General features: G+C 41.0%; 1 protein-coding gene across 1 annotated transcript in view; it reads right to left on the reverse strand.

Annotated features, from left to right (window-relative positions):
* LOC132905323 (titin-like) overlaps positions 1-14133 on the reverse strand; it is a 61904-nt gene that overhangs the window by 22891 nt on the left and 24880 nt on the right. The window contains exon 2 of the mRNA XM_060956491.1: positions 5143-5246. Coding sequence (XP_060812474.1) covers positions 5143-5224 — 82 coding nt within the window. The 5' untranslated portion in view covers positions 5225-5246. The remainder of the gene's footprint in view (positions 1-5142; positions 5247-14133) is intronic.

The raw sequence follows: 14133 nt of genomic DNA on the forward strand, positions 1-14133 counted from the left end.
TGTTGTTACAGAGTTTTCATGGCGGCAATGAAAATAGTAATTGGAATGAAATTATCGCGGTAGACGGATGTTTTTAACGCCAGAAATACTAAAGTTTGCTTTTTATACCGTCGGAATAATCGTTAAAGAATCACATGCAATTATTTTAAATAAAACATCACTCAGTCTCGTGAGAATCACTCAGCTGTTGTTAGCTTTTTAACAGTGTAATAAAATGAAGAATTTACTATGAGCGGTACTTTACAAGATTCCTCGTACCTCTGCTACCAGATACAACATATAAATGCTTTTAACTTTTTATTTTATGGGAATTGGAATCCTCAAAAATGCACCGTCGTGAATCGATTGAAATTTCTATAATAAAATTATTAATTGTTGTAGCTATTCCGAAGAAGTCGTTAATAGGTCAACATACCTTAACTGGTCTTTTTACGGTTAATTCAGATCGATGCCCTTTTCTTTACCGGGGCAACGAATTCTCGACAAGGGTTATGTAACCCTCGTGTACCAGAAGAAAAATAAGGCGTTTGGAAAACCAGCTAATTATGCAGGAGTGTTTGTACAAGCGCAGCGTGCGTGTACCCTTGTTAATGACGGTTGACCGCTACGTTTACTTTACCGCTCTTTTACACGTCCCGAATTTTAAGTGACGTTCGAATTCGCCGTTCGAAACGCGCGATAAACCACGAAACCTTTTCCTTTTCTCTCTGTATTTCGAATCGCGTTTAAGATTCGAAGACTTGCTGCTAGACAGTAGGGTAGCAATTAATTACCGTGATAACGAGGAAAGATAGATGTATTCTCAAACAGGCGCCGAGACCCTCCTCAAGAGGCAAATAAACCGAATGTGTTTGCCCGAGCATGTTTGATACCGGCGTGTTATTTACCTGGCAAATGTACACGACCAAGACGACGAGTCTTGAAATTACTCTGATTTTAATTAAAGATATCCGTGTCCAACGGCGAGGATGCAAAATCGATTTTGTTATTAAGTTATTACTGTTGGACGTTTGTACAGATGAATCGATGTTAAGTAAATTTTATTTTTATCTGTCGCATTCTGAGACTGAATTATGAATTTAAGTAACTCAACGGAACGAGAATAATAACTTCGATTATTTATTACAGGAGTGAATAATAAAATTAAAAATAATGCCACTGTGAAAATATAGTTTGTCGATGATGTAGATATATGTATTGCAAACATGAAGTATATTAATTATCTATCCTTACAATGCAGTATTTTTATAAATAGAATGGAAATCTAGCAATGTGTAAAGTTTGAAGATTTTGCATTCCTCTTGTTAATTGCTTAGTCGTTCACAGTTACCGCGAGAGTTAAACCAAAGAAACCTTGAGATTTCTTTTAGTACGAAATTGTGGTTCAATTTCTTCTATCCTTCTAACTTATCTCATTCGTATTACAACTTAACTACCAAACTTAACAAAATTATATCCAAGGAATTTTCTGTCTATCGATCGAACTGAACAAATCTAAAAAATCAAGCAATCACGCTAACATCACGATGAGATAATTCTTTCACGTAACAGATATTCCAAGAATGACGTCGCGTTCGTTGAAGCAACTAAATTATTCGATAATATTTTCAGGAAACGTCGAATGAATTGTTCGAGAGCTGTCGAAGAGAAGTCGTGCATGGTCCGACGGTTGAATGATACTCGAAGATAACGACACTTTGGCTGGCATTAAGGCATAAATATGGAACGAGGGTCAGGTGCGGCGACATAGACCGTAAGTGGGCAACGTGGTGAGGTACGCGGTCAGTGACATCCGTGAAGCCATCTCTTCGGGACCTACAGGTTTGACCAGAATTCACAGCATCACGTGAATGCAGGCAAGTACAGGAACCGCTATTCGTGCAGCTGTGTAGCAACGACACGCATTTTTCTCTTCTTCCCTCCTTCTCCACGTTCCGTAGATCGTTTCTGCGAGGATTTCGAAATCTCGTTCCCGGTTACGACACGGATATCACTTTCCTGTCAACTTCTTTTCAACCTCGCTCGTCCAACGCGTCGTCAATCAGAGACGTCGAATTGATCGAGGATCGATGATCACGGCTTACTCGTGCGGTCGATCGATGAATTACACTGGAAACTGGATTCGGTTCATTGAATTCAAACTTTTTCTTATTTGCTACTCGAGATACGTACAAAATGTCTTTCCACGCGGTCTCGTTTCGAAACGATCGAGGCGAATCCCTCGAGGATGGGGATAATTTCAACGAAATTGTCGTTCGGAATGGAAAGACAAGAAGATTTTTTTGAATATCCGAGGCCAACCAGCAGTTGACGAAACTCGTGGCTTTTTATCAAAGGGATGTTTCATGGTGATGGCGATACGTCGAGAATATCGATCTTTTTCTCGAATGCAAACGCCCCGCAAACGCCTCTCAAACGCGCCGATTTGATGGAAGAAAACCACGTCGGCTGGTTGGATCGAATTGGATCGAAGAACGCGTCGATCTCGACGGATGCTCGCTCGAAAGGGAAGCTGCGGCAAAAACGGCGACGATAGGCTCGCACGAGGGACAGGATCACCCAGTGATCTAGTTGAAAAAAGGAAGAATCGCGAGAGGAAAGAGAAACAGAGGGAGAGAGAAAGAGAGAGAGAGAGAAATGTACGGAGTCGTGGGGAATTCAATCGCTCCCCACGACCATTTGTCCACACCTGCTGTTCGTCGAACCAGCCAATTGTCGGCGGGGTGGAGGAGTGGCAGGTTCGAGGCAAAAACGTTGCATCTCTAATGAGTTCTCATTGACGATGCAACGTTTTTGCACGTCGCTGCGTTCGAGGTAACACGCTGTTCCGAGAATGATTCCCGATGGCTAGGCGTTGCGACGGGAAACAGGATCGATGCTGAATCGTGGCGTTGATGGATCGCGGGAAGGATGACTAAGATCCAGCAAGTGATCGCGGTTGTTCGTATTTTTTTACCATCCGTTTCTACCGTTCGAGCGAAACCGGAAGATGTATCGATTGATCAGATGTTGCAACAACCCTTGTGAGGAGGTTAATAGAAATTCTGAATCAAGTGCGATGCGCTTGATTAGAATTCGATACAGGTGTCTATTAAGGTAGTTGAATGCACAGAATGAAAATCGACGTAACAGAGATCCAATTCAGGAAGTGACGAATGTTAATTCTGTGTTCCGATAGTTGTTTGTCAGTAAAATTAAAATTGATCAAACACGGAAGAAATAGAAGATTCTGACACACACGGATATTACAGGTTCCAGTTTATATCCCCTTTGTAATAGTGTTGGATATAGTAGTACACAACATACACGATTCAATTATGTAATAATTTTGTCCGAGCATAATCTCGAGGACTAACAGCTCTTAGAGTACCTCTATACTGATCTTTTCACCACGGATTTTGTGTTTTAGTCGACGAGATTGTGATCTTAACTGTCTAGCTCTTGGACGCAGTGTAATTAACTCGGTTGTATGATCTTAGACTAATTTTCAGGAAATTAGTACATGCACATGCGTTTACTAACTCGTCTTTCGTAAGAGTCTTGACTACATCGCTTATCTTATTGATGACTAGGCTAAATGTAATCATCCAACAATGACCTCATAAAAATGTAGCAATTGATCTGAAGTATCAGCGAAATGATTAATCTAGAAAATCAAGAGATACGAAGATTGTCAAAATGAGACTGTCAGCATTTGATCGTTCACTGAAACGGACCTCTATAGATTTAGCATTGAGTATTCGCGAATAACGAAAAAAGATAGCAAATAAAATTGATTTATTTATCCAACCATTAATCTGAAGCAATTTTAATTCAACGTTGGTACAGAGACAGATGAAGCAGATAAATTTACCTACGTAACACTGTGTCTTTTCCCACGAACTTGACCTTGAGTTTCACGTGACGTAACCCTGATGCAGGTGAAAGTGGTCTCTGCCTGCCTGCCTTTTGGAATGATTTCTGATGCAACAACGGCATCATGGCCACAGGGCAGATATAACTAATCGGTCCCTGATCGAAACTGTCAGTCGACCACGTTCGATCTATCGTTGACCGTGAATAGCAGGCGCGGTCAGGGATAGTCCGCGTATACGTAATTCGAAACCGGCTCGACGTAAACGGAAGAGACCGTATACGATATCCCTGAAGAGAGCGTGGCTCTTGTGATGGAGAAGAGTGGCCGCACTGGGACGACCCGAGTGCCGTCGAAGAACGAATATGGTGTGCCAGGTCCATGGGAAAGCACCCTGGGGCCCTTGACTTGCCCGATGCCAGAGGTGAGCATTATGAGGTAAGACTATTCTCTTCTCGAAGGGAAAGGAAGGACAAAGATAGGTTCGATGTCCTGACGGAGCCTGGCTTGCTCATTCAGAGATTGCCTGGTTGGGTTAGTCATAGCGGTGGTTTGGAAAAAGAAGATTAAGGAGAGATTCGATCGGGCTGATCATGGACGAAGAATTAATTCTATCCCTGCGTGTTTGTGTAAGTTGAATGTCGGGCAAAATTCAACCCTGAAAATCTTTTCTTTTGTATCTTGTTATTTTTCGACAATGTTATTTATTAGATGTGCCTTGAAAATTTATGAGAAGGTGTTCGGTTTGGTTATCTGGATAGATCGTTTTGTCGGATAGTATTTTTTTAATTTTATGTTAATACTATCTTTGTTACTATTTTTTTATATAAATAATTGCAACGTAAATAATAAGTAAAAATTATTTATTGAATTGTTTTAACTCATCATGATCCAAATATAGTGCAACTGTAATGTTTCTCTTTAGAAACTACTATTCTCTGAACTGCTATTTGTACGCTCTATATCTAAAAAATTTTATAGAGACGTTAATACAATTTTTAATCAAAAGATCACCGTAATCACGTATTACCGATATTATTCTATCTTTTTAAATGAACGCGTGAGGAATAGAAAGTCTGATCGAAAAAAGTCAGCGTTCTTCCTTGTGAGGACTTCCTTTCCGTGTCATCTCACGTATACTTGTTCCCCGCCAAATGAGTTACGTTCCGACGCGTTGAGCGTGTGCATGCAGTTGGTTGAAGCAAGACGAAAGGGAAGATAAAAGTCTTGTGGAGCGAGTGGGTTCTTTTGTGAAAGAATCTTCCTAGTAGATTCGCTTGAAAACTTACCAGAATTGGATTGCGATGCCAGTAGAACAGCCAAACAGAGTATAATCCCGGGTCGACAAGGCCCGGCGTTCAAGGCCGACATGTCGGCAACCTTTTTCCGTTTCCTGAAACCACGAAGAACGTATTGTTAGCTACATTTGTTCCATTCGGGTGTCTCTAACTTCTTGAATAACGTTTCTTATTCTTTTTGATATTCTTTATACTACGAATCATAAATTTGAAACTTAACTTTAATTCAAAAATATATAACAAAAGTTGAATATATTTTTCTATAAAGTTTGATTATTTTAATTCGAACGAAGACATTTTTCTTTCATTTCGTTTTATTGCTATTATTATATATATTATTTTTATTTCATTGAATTTTTTTTATTCTTTAGAATATAAATTTATCACGTTTGAAAGTTTACTATATATCTGATAAAATATACAGCTAAAAATGCCACGATTTTTATTCTATATATAAGCATACAATAATTGTTTCATAAATTGTATAATTTACATTCAAAATTATACGGAGTTATCACAAAGCACACGTAAATAATATACAATTAAAAAGCAGGAAAAACTATGAATATTAGAAAGCAAAGAATTAGTACATTCATGAATGTCTCAAATTTATGATATTTAAACACCATTATTTTCTCGCATTACACAATCCAAAAGTGTACGTGTACTACTGTTCGAACCAATGGATTACTCAACATCCTTAAACATTTCTTTTCACGGCATGTCTATAAAGAAGATGCTGTCATTCTTCCAATTTCTTTCAGGCATTCAGTGAAGAGCGATTTCCGTAAACAGACGTCGGTTAGAAGTATTATACCTTGGCACATTGGTCGATCGCGTTCCTTCGTTCTTATGAACTCGACCGTGTACCAACAGCAAAATGTAATAAGCCATTGTTCGTTTTTCTTCGCTGAATGTTAAGGTCATATTTATCCTGTCACGTGGCATTCTAGTGTAACTGTCGCCCAGTGACAGCTGGACGTGCTTGGAAGCGAGCCAATCGCATACCTTCGCACTTCGGCCGGCTAGTTCTCGCGATACATCGGCGTGGTATGCAGATCAGGCTGACGGATGAATAAGCACGCGTATTTCGGTGTCAGCCGAGACGTGAAAATTCACGAACACGAAGAACGACTTGTATATCGCCAGTGAAACCGATTCACATCGCTAAATACCAAGTCCCTTTCACGTGTGTACGTGGTGCGTGAATTTACGAGACGTGGGTGCGTGGGAATGCGTGTTTGGATTCGCGTGATTTCCGGCTGTCTTTTCACGGTAATGTGTGCAGGAATTTCTCGTGAAATTCAAGGACAAGTTCAAGGATAACCATGAAAAATCGGGAGACGCATTGGAATCAAAATCGATTCGATAAAGAAATAAAAAATTGTAGAAAATATGGTACTTGCGTGTCCAAATGAAGTAATGATGATTCGTATGATTTTTAATTGCTTGAATTTCGTTAGAGATGACGTGCATAATGGAAAAATTCTACGAGAAAAATATCAGATTCGAAATTGAAGATGAAGAATTAAAGATGAAGGTGATGTACTAAAATCGAAGAATTTGTTGTGGAGCCGATGAGATTCGCATAACATTCAACTAAAGTCTGGAATTTATGCGTTTGGATGAAACATAAGTTTTGCACAATTTACATACTGTTAACTGGTTAAAGTTTGACAAATTCAAGGATAAAGATGAGAATTTAATGATATACTGGAATCGAAGAATTTGTTTACGAAGCATAAGGAATTCGTTTGATGTGTTTTGCAGATCTTTGCGCTGCGAAGGATACAAAAATAAAAATACGAAATCAATAATATCGTAGCTGAATAATCTGTAAAAATTTACATTGCGAATTGATTGCGAAGATTTAGCAGAAGGTCAGAGAAGATTCAGTATTTCATCATCCGGAGTCAACGAACGACGAATGTGATAAGAGCCGGCATGAAGAACGAATTACGTATGTTAGGAACGCGTTTCACAGGACTAACCATTTAAAGAGAGAAAAAAGAGGAAAAGAGAGAGGGATTGAAGGGAGAACGAAGCAAGAGAGAAGGAACAAAAGGAAGAATTGACAGGAAGAGAAGGTGGACTTTGGTGAAGCCGGCGCATACCAGTTGCGACAGCGGCTTAATACAAAGGGCCACCGAGATAAAAGAGCGTGGGTAGTTTCTCTTTTTAAGTCTTCGACTTCATCTTTTCTCGTCGTCTACGTACTCCCTACGCTGGAATTTCATTGTTGATCGAACGAGCGAGACAGAGAAAAATAAAGGATGGAAGCGAGGAAGAAACGCGACTCGTGACACCTAAGCTCGTGCCTGCTCGTTAACGACGCTGTAAATTACATCTTGCAAGTATCGTAATGAATCCTCGTCGTTGCTGGATGGATTTCCTCTAATCTTTTTTTTCCCTTACATATGCAACGAACGACCGAGGGAGTCAACCGTCAGAGGCTAGATGCGAAAATCCTGGTTCCTCACGAGCCGGCAAAAGCTGCATGTCATTGCGTATTCAGGATACGGCCCATTGAACCAAGGAATTTGGTGAATGGGTATGAACATGTATTGACGAGCGTCTCGATCCCTTGCCGAAGTATTCATCGGCGAATAAATGCAGACGCACTGTCGAGTGTTGAAGTGGAAGGGGCTTAGGCCTTTGCGGTTTGTATTGAGTGGTTGTCGATGAAAATTCAACAGTTGGACAAATGTATTGTGACAGAACTTCTTTAACAAGTGCATAGTCCGTTGACCCATATGTGGTTCAGTGTACTCTTTACTCTAGCTTCCCTTAAATGAGCATCAACATTTTAATAACGTTATGAAAAACTCAATAATTGATTCTTATTCATGCTATATGTATATATTTATAGATTTTGTTGAATCGTTAATATGTTAATATCATACAGTTTTGTAGTGGACATAGAAATTCAGCTATCGGATTTTCATTGAATAATCGATCGACAGAAGCGTGAAAGCAAGAATCATACAAATTATTTCAGTAATTTACAACCCTTCGGCGTGCGCGTACACAAAGAAAAGGAGGATTTGTTTGACACGTCGCAACGATACGTATGCTAGCCACCGAAATTCCGTAAAATTAAAAGGGCCGCCACTTTCTACTCGTGTCTATTTTCTTCGAAATTCAATGAATTCACGTCCCATTGTCCTATTATCGCATTCTTAGCTAAACGTGCTCGTATGTTCGTTAACACAGACGACAAGGTAGACGCCGTTACGCTCTAACAGGCTAGAAACGGCACGCCCACACGATGACACGTCGTGAATGAAAATGCGAGCGCACACCTCGTTTCACCGACCGATCGCTCTTTCTCTTTCGTGGCATCGTTCCCCTTTTTCCCCACTGTCTTGTCTACTTCCCTTTCGTCGTAAGATCGACATTCGCGTCGATTCACCCTCATTCGTCGCGAGTCGCGTTACTTTCCTTCTTGCCAGGACCTGGTTGCGGCCACACTCGCCGAACCGCGACTAATTTCACTTACGCTCTCGATACGGCCGTGCTGCAACCGAAAACCCGATTTCACGAAGCGATACGGATACAGATGAGTACCTGACAACTAAATAAGCGTAATCACGTTCCAATAGTGAGAAGCAAGTGATTTTTTTAATAAGAACGCTGATGGAATTAGCGAGTCATGGGCAATTATTCGAATTAGGATCACTAGATCAGGTTCTTTAAGAAATCATTCACTATATGTGGAATATTATTGAATAGAGCTTCATATGGGAGCTCCTCATTAGGAGTTTGAAATTTTCTTTCATTACATTTTTTGTTGTTTCTAAATAACGTATCGTTAGCTGTATAATTAGTCTCTTTTGAATGTACCAGATTTTAATGTTAGAATAATTTCTCAAGATTCAAAAATGGAATCTTGAAGTTCGTGCTCCTCGCAAGTAACATATTGTTCGCTGTAATTCGTCTCTTCTGAATTACTGCAGCCATACAGCATTCACTGATAGCAAACAATAAGATTATATCACTTATTACGCTAATTTAAATTTGATGGTACATAGAACGATTTCCTAATATTTAGAAGCTAAATTTTGATAGTAAGAGCAATAAATGCTCTTTGAAAGTAGAAGAATTGCCGTATCGAACTGATAGAAACCGTGGTTCAATAAGGTGTTCAAGTACAGATAAATTTAAGGCTAACCAGGAAATTTAGAAGTAGATCGAGAGGGCACGGAGAGGACAGTTAGAAACCGCAGTTAGAAACAACAGGCTGATAACGATCAAGGAATGATCTCCTCTATCCCGGATAACAGCTGTTCGCGCGATAATTGCGACAACATAGGAGTTTGGCTTGAGTATAAGGTGCAGGTAGATGCACCCACAGGTCCGGTGAAATGGGGTGCCTGGTGCCAGAGGTTCCGTTAGAGCCCGGAGGCTGCGTTCGTTCACCATTACCGTGGAACGCGGAATATGATTACCTTCACCTGGGAACAAACTGTTCGTATCCCCTCCGGTGCGGAGACCGTGGGCGAAGTTTCCACCACGGAACCCGTGTCCCGGTTAGCCGTTGATACTCGACGATGTATCGTGATTAGGTAAAGACTGGACCTCCGCACGATTTCCGACGTTCCAGGCCGTGAGATTGAGATCATGCGGTCTGACTCTAAGTCTGCGTTATATTAGGTTCGTGCATAGGAAATATCTCTGAAGTTTGATTTTATTTCACGCGTATCATTTATTAAATTTAGTCGAGTGTTAATTAAGGTATTACACATTGATCCATACGTTGCGTAAAATTTCGTCAATTATTTTCGGATAGTTTTAATTTTGGAAGCAAAAGTGATCTTTTTGATTTTGTAAAGGTATCGTTCTCCGACAGAAGTTCCGAAAACGTGAACAATAGAGCGGAATATGTTGCTAAAAGTTGTCTTTCTGTAACTCGAAGATCGTCACAGTCTTAACACGCGGATATTGTAACTTTGCGCAGAATCTAATAAAATACATTAAATATTCACCATTCTGTACACTAACAATAGCAAACAAATCCGAGTATAGAAATGTTTTCTTGCAGGAACCTATAACTCATAATTAATTTCAATTAAGTTAACTTCCTCGATTACAATCTGCAACGAGCATAACCTTAATGGCTCCTGAAATTCAGAGATCATAAATTTCGGAATATGACGACAAATCAGACCAAATACGGTATCGTTCACACGTGCAGTTAATTCGATTTTGTTATGTTATATGCGTTGTATGTTATGCAAATGGACTCGTATGCGTGCAGCGAGCGAGATCGCGACATTGGAAGTGGTCCCAGTTCGAGAAGCGCGCGATAAAACGTTGCTTACCGTTCTTATCTATTCATTGAAAAGTTTCCAATAATTTACGTTCAATAATTTCTCGAGAACAAAAAGAACTTCTTTACTTTTGTCCATTCCTGTTTTATGGCTACCGAAGTCTTTTTTAATCGTGGTGACTTGACTGGAATGAGTTATTTTTGTCAACTTGTTATCGGTAGCGTGCGCATAACGGTGATATTTCGTACAAAGTGCTGGAAGGAGTGGACGTGGCACGGTGACACGATGCGAGGTTCTTACTTCCGACATGGTAATACCCTGAATGAGTATCGGACCGATCGAGCAATGACTAACGGACCTGTCCGCCTTTCCTAAAAGGCAGACTGGCCCGTTGAAGCGATGCTTCATCTTCTTAGAGGGACGACACGATGATTCGACGTCCAAAAGCTCGATAATTGACAGGCCAGGCTCGTTGGTTATCTCGAATCCTACGCGGTAACTGGTTGGCTATAAAGTGTCCTTGGGAACCTGTTCGAATCATGTGTGCTTCCCACATTAATCAAACCACAGTCGAGATTGTTATGTCTCTTGACAAATGGTTATTTGCAAGGTACAAGAGTTTGGAGCCAGTTCTGGTATCCTCGATTTATGAAAGAAAATAAAATAGAAAATTACGTAGTATGCTATTTCTGGGATTTAATAGGTTTCTTAGATTTCATCTCGACCGTTTTTACATTTTTTAATGCAGTAATATTTGATAAAAATGGTAAGTAACAAGTTCCACACATTACAGAATCGTCTAATTTGAAATTAATTTTATGTAGTATGAGAATTATAATATTATAGTTCGCTCCTTTTGTTAAATAAAATTTCTCGCAATTTTTTAGGTGTAAAGGATTAAACGCGAATTCAGAATCGAATCGTCTAAACGGCAGCATCAAATACAAGTTAATAATCGATCTATTCGCTGTCATGCGCGTTAATTTAAAATGCGTAAAAGCTCAAACATCCATTAAAAGATCTTAGAATAACGGTAGTGTATATATAGACAAAATAATCTGTGAATATACACAGCTCGAAAATATTATAATTCTAAACCATACAAGAGTACCGTACGAGACAAAGCTAACATTACAAATTAATTTTTCAAGGTTCACTGCACATCGCGGCCAAAGGTTAAAGAGACACCAGGTTGAACGTGGTCGCTAGGAAAAAGTAATTTTATGGCTAATACCGGAGGAAGTTTCAAAGAAGCAGGCAACAAGCTCCGTGCCGCTGTATCTGATACAAGAATCCTGGTCGAGCCGGTAACCGGGAGTGGACCGAATGCAAAAGCGGCTGCGTCGTGATCTGCACGTTTCAGTTTATGGGCGCAAACGGGTTCAAAGATCAGGGATCTGTCTTTCTCTATTTCTCTTTGAGGGCGTGAAGGTGAATGAAATTCACCTCGGTCAAGTCGAAGCTAGTAAATGACGTTATGTAAATTGTCAGGTATACTGTAAACTTCCGTGACTCTGCTACCATTAGCAGGGACTCTGCACCAGGCATTAGCACTGGACTCTTCCAATAGACGCCTCTAATCTTCCCTATTTGCTGGTGTTATTTGCGTTATTAATTATGAAAATTCCCTTTTTGCAGCGATCTCCGTTCATTTCGTTCCTGTTACTTGTCGCGTGTTTAGGAGGAAGGTTTGGTCTGAAGAAAATTCCCTGTCTCGTCTCACCCCTGCAAGCCATCTCGTTTCCGCATGCCGCGAGTACTGAACAGTTGCAGACTGGTCCCGGAGGCTTCTCGACAGGTTGACGGCGAGCGGCTCGTTACGCGATCATCGGTGGGCAATCTGAACTCGAAAGGAGCCGTACACCACGGGGAGCTGCGTACGGCTCTTGCTGTTCGATACAAACGAGGATTCGTAGCTAGCAGTGGCTTCTGCGTACCACTGATCGTCCGATCCCCACGTAAAGGATATTACGTTGGCTATGTGCCTCTCAAAGTTCGCGTAACATTCAATTTTCCATCATCGATGAATATACGACTGGTCTCTCCGACACAAAGAAGCATCGAGCGACGAGACCGTCCGTTCGATTCATCAACGTTATTGTAAAACGTAGAATCATCCGACTGCTGGCATGAAACGGCACAAATTGCACGCAACGAAGAAAAGTCAGTCGGAGAACGCGGGTTCCTCGCAGAAAGGTTCAGCAAAGCACGATATCCGTACGGCGGATATTACGCCGGAGAAATCATTAGCACGGGGCTAAGCCGTGGCTAAGAGCGGAGGCAAGCTTCGGCTTGGCCGTGTTTAGAGCTCCGCGAGGCGATTATATTGCGGGTTAAGGGGCTATCGGGTATTCATTACGCCTAATGACCTCTCGAAGCGGCGAGTGCTTTTGGGCACGATGAAACGATGGAACGTGAGGCGGCAGCGGCACGGTCGGAGAAGGCACTCTCGGAACAACGGGGTTCGATTACTCAGGGCCTCGACGTTCACACGAGGGTGCTCGAGCAACAGGTCGGCATCATGTACACGGGCCTCTATTTATAGATCTACCTGAGCTAGAATTACGTAGGGTCGAGGATAAGCCTGCCGACTCCTCGTCTTCACCTGAATCCACGACGAGGTTGTTGCGAGGTTCTCGTCGCTACCCTTCTTCGGCCATATTTGGTTCGTTCGCACCGGCAAATCGCGTTTCACTCGGTGATTCTTAGGAATTCGCCCCGACCGATCGACCGGTTCTACTCCTTTTTCGCATTTTTTTATTCCACCCTCCCGGGTTTTCCCCCATCTTCTATCTCGCCATGAACTTCCAGAAATTTATCGATTCATTGGAATTTCATTATACGAATTTCGCAGAATTTTGGCTACGTAACCGTCTAGTAATGCGAGACCCTATAGACCACTGCGAAAAAAAGATTACCTGGTCCATTAGCGTTCCATACCCTTAGGATTCTTGATAATTATACGTTTTGGATGTAAATTTTTAAGGCAAATAATATCGTCTATTTTTATCGATGTTAATAATACGTTTTCAGATAAGTATTTTCGTTTCTAGGAATATTTCCAATGTCGAATTTAAAATCGATAAATGCACAAGAATTTTTCTACTTTAACTATGTAAGTCCCAGAAAACATAATTTGAACAAATCATACGAATCAAGTAATTTTGGATACCGTGTAATATCGATTCAGTAGTCTTTCGGATAATATCGTTTAAATAGAAAAAAAGACACTTCATCGCCAAATTACTAATCGATATTAACGTGTGGCAATTCATACATTCACCGTAAAATCATTTATTAGAAGTAGCGATACGTAATATCGAACACGAAACGAGTAGAATGGATCGTTACAGGATACGCGAATCGAGGCACGGGGAGATTCCTTCACTGGCCGGACAGTCTAATCGTTTTCGACGTAATAACCTCGAACTACTATCATTCTGTTTTTCGAAGACGACGCGAAACCATTGGAGCATGTCGTAAGAGAGTCTTGGAGAAGCGCATCAGGCTATTCAAAGTCCCCCCCCTCCCCATTTATCTTGCCCATCCTATGGAGTTGTGCGTCGCGATTGAAACGTCCCCTCTGTGTCGATCGATCGTTCGATCGCTCAGCAGCACGTAATAACGAGTATTACCGCAAGATGCGGCGATTCCCCTGGTATTATAATATCTCGTCGAAAGATCGCATCGGGGCTGGGTGCCTGCAACCTCG

The sequence above is a fragment of the Bombus pascuorum genome, chromosome 3 (genome assembly GCF_905332965.1).
Source record: "Bombus pascuorum chromosome 3, iyBomPasc1.1, whole genome shotgun sequence".
In the NCBI taxonomy this organism is placed as follows: Eukaryota; Metazoa; Arthropoda; class Insecta; order Hymenoptera; family Apidae; genus Bombus; species Bombus pascuorum.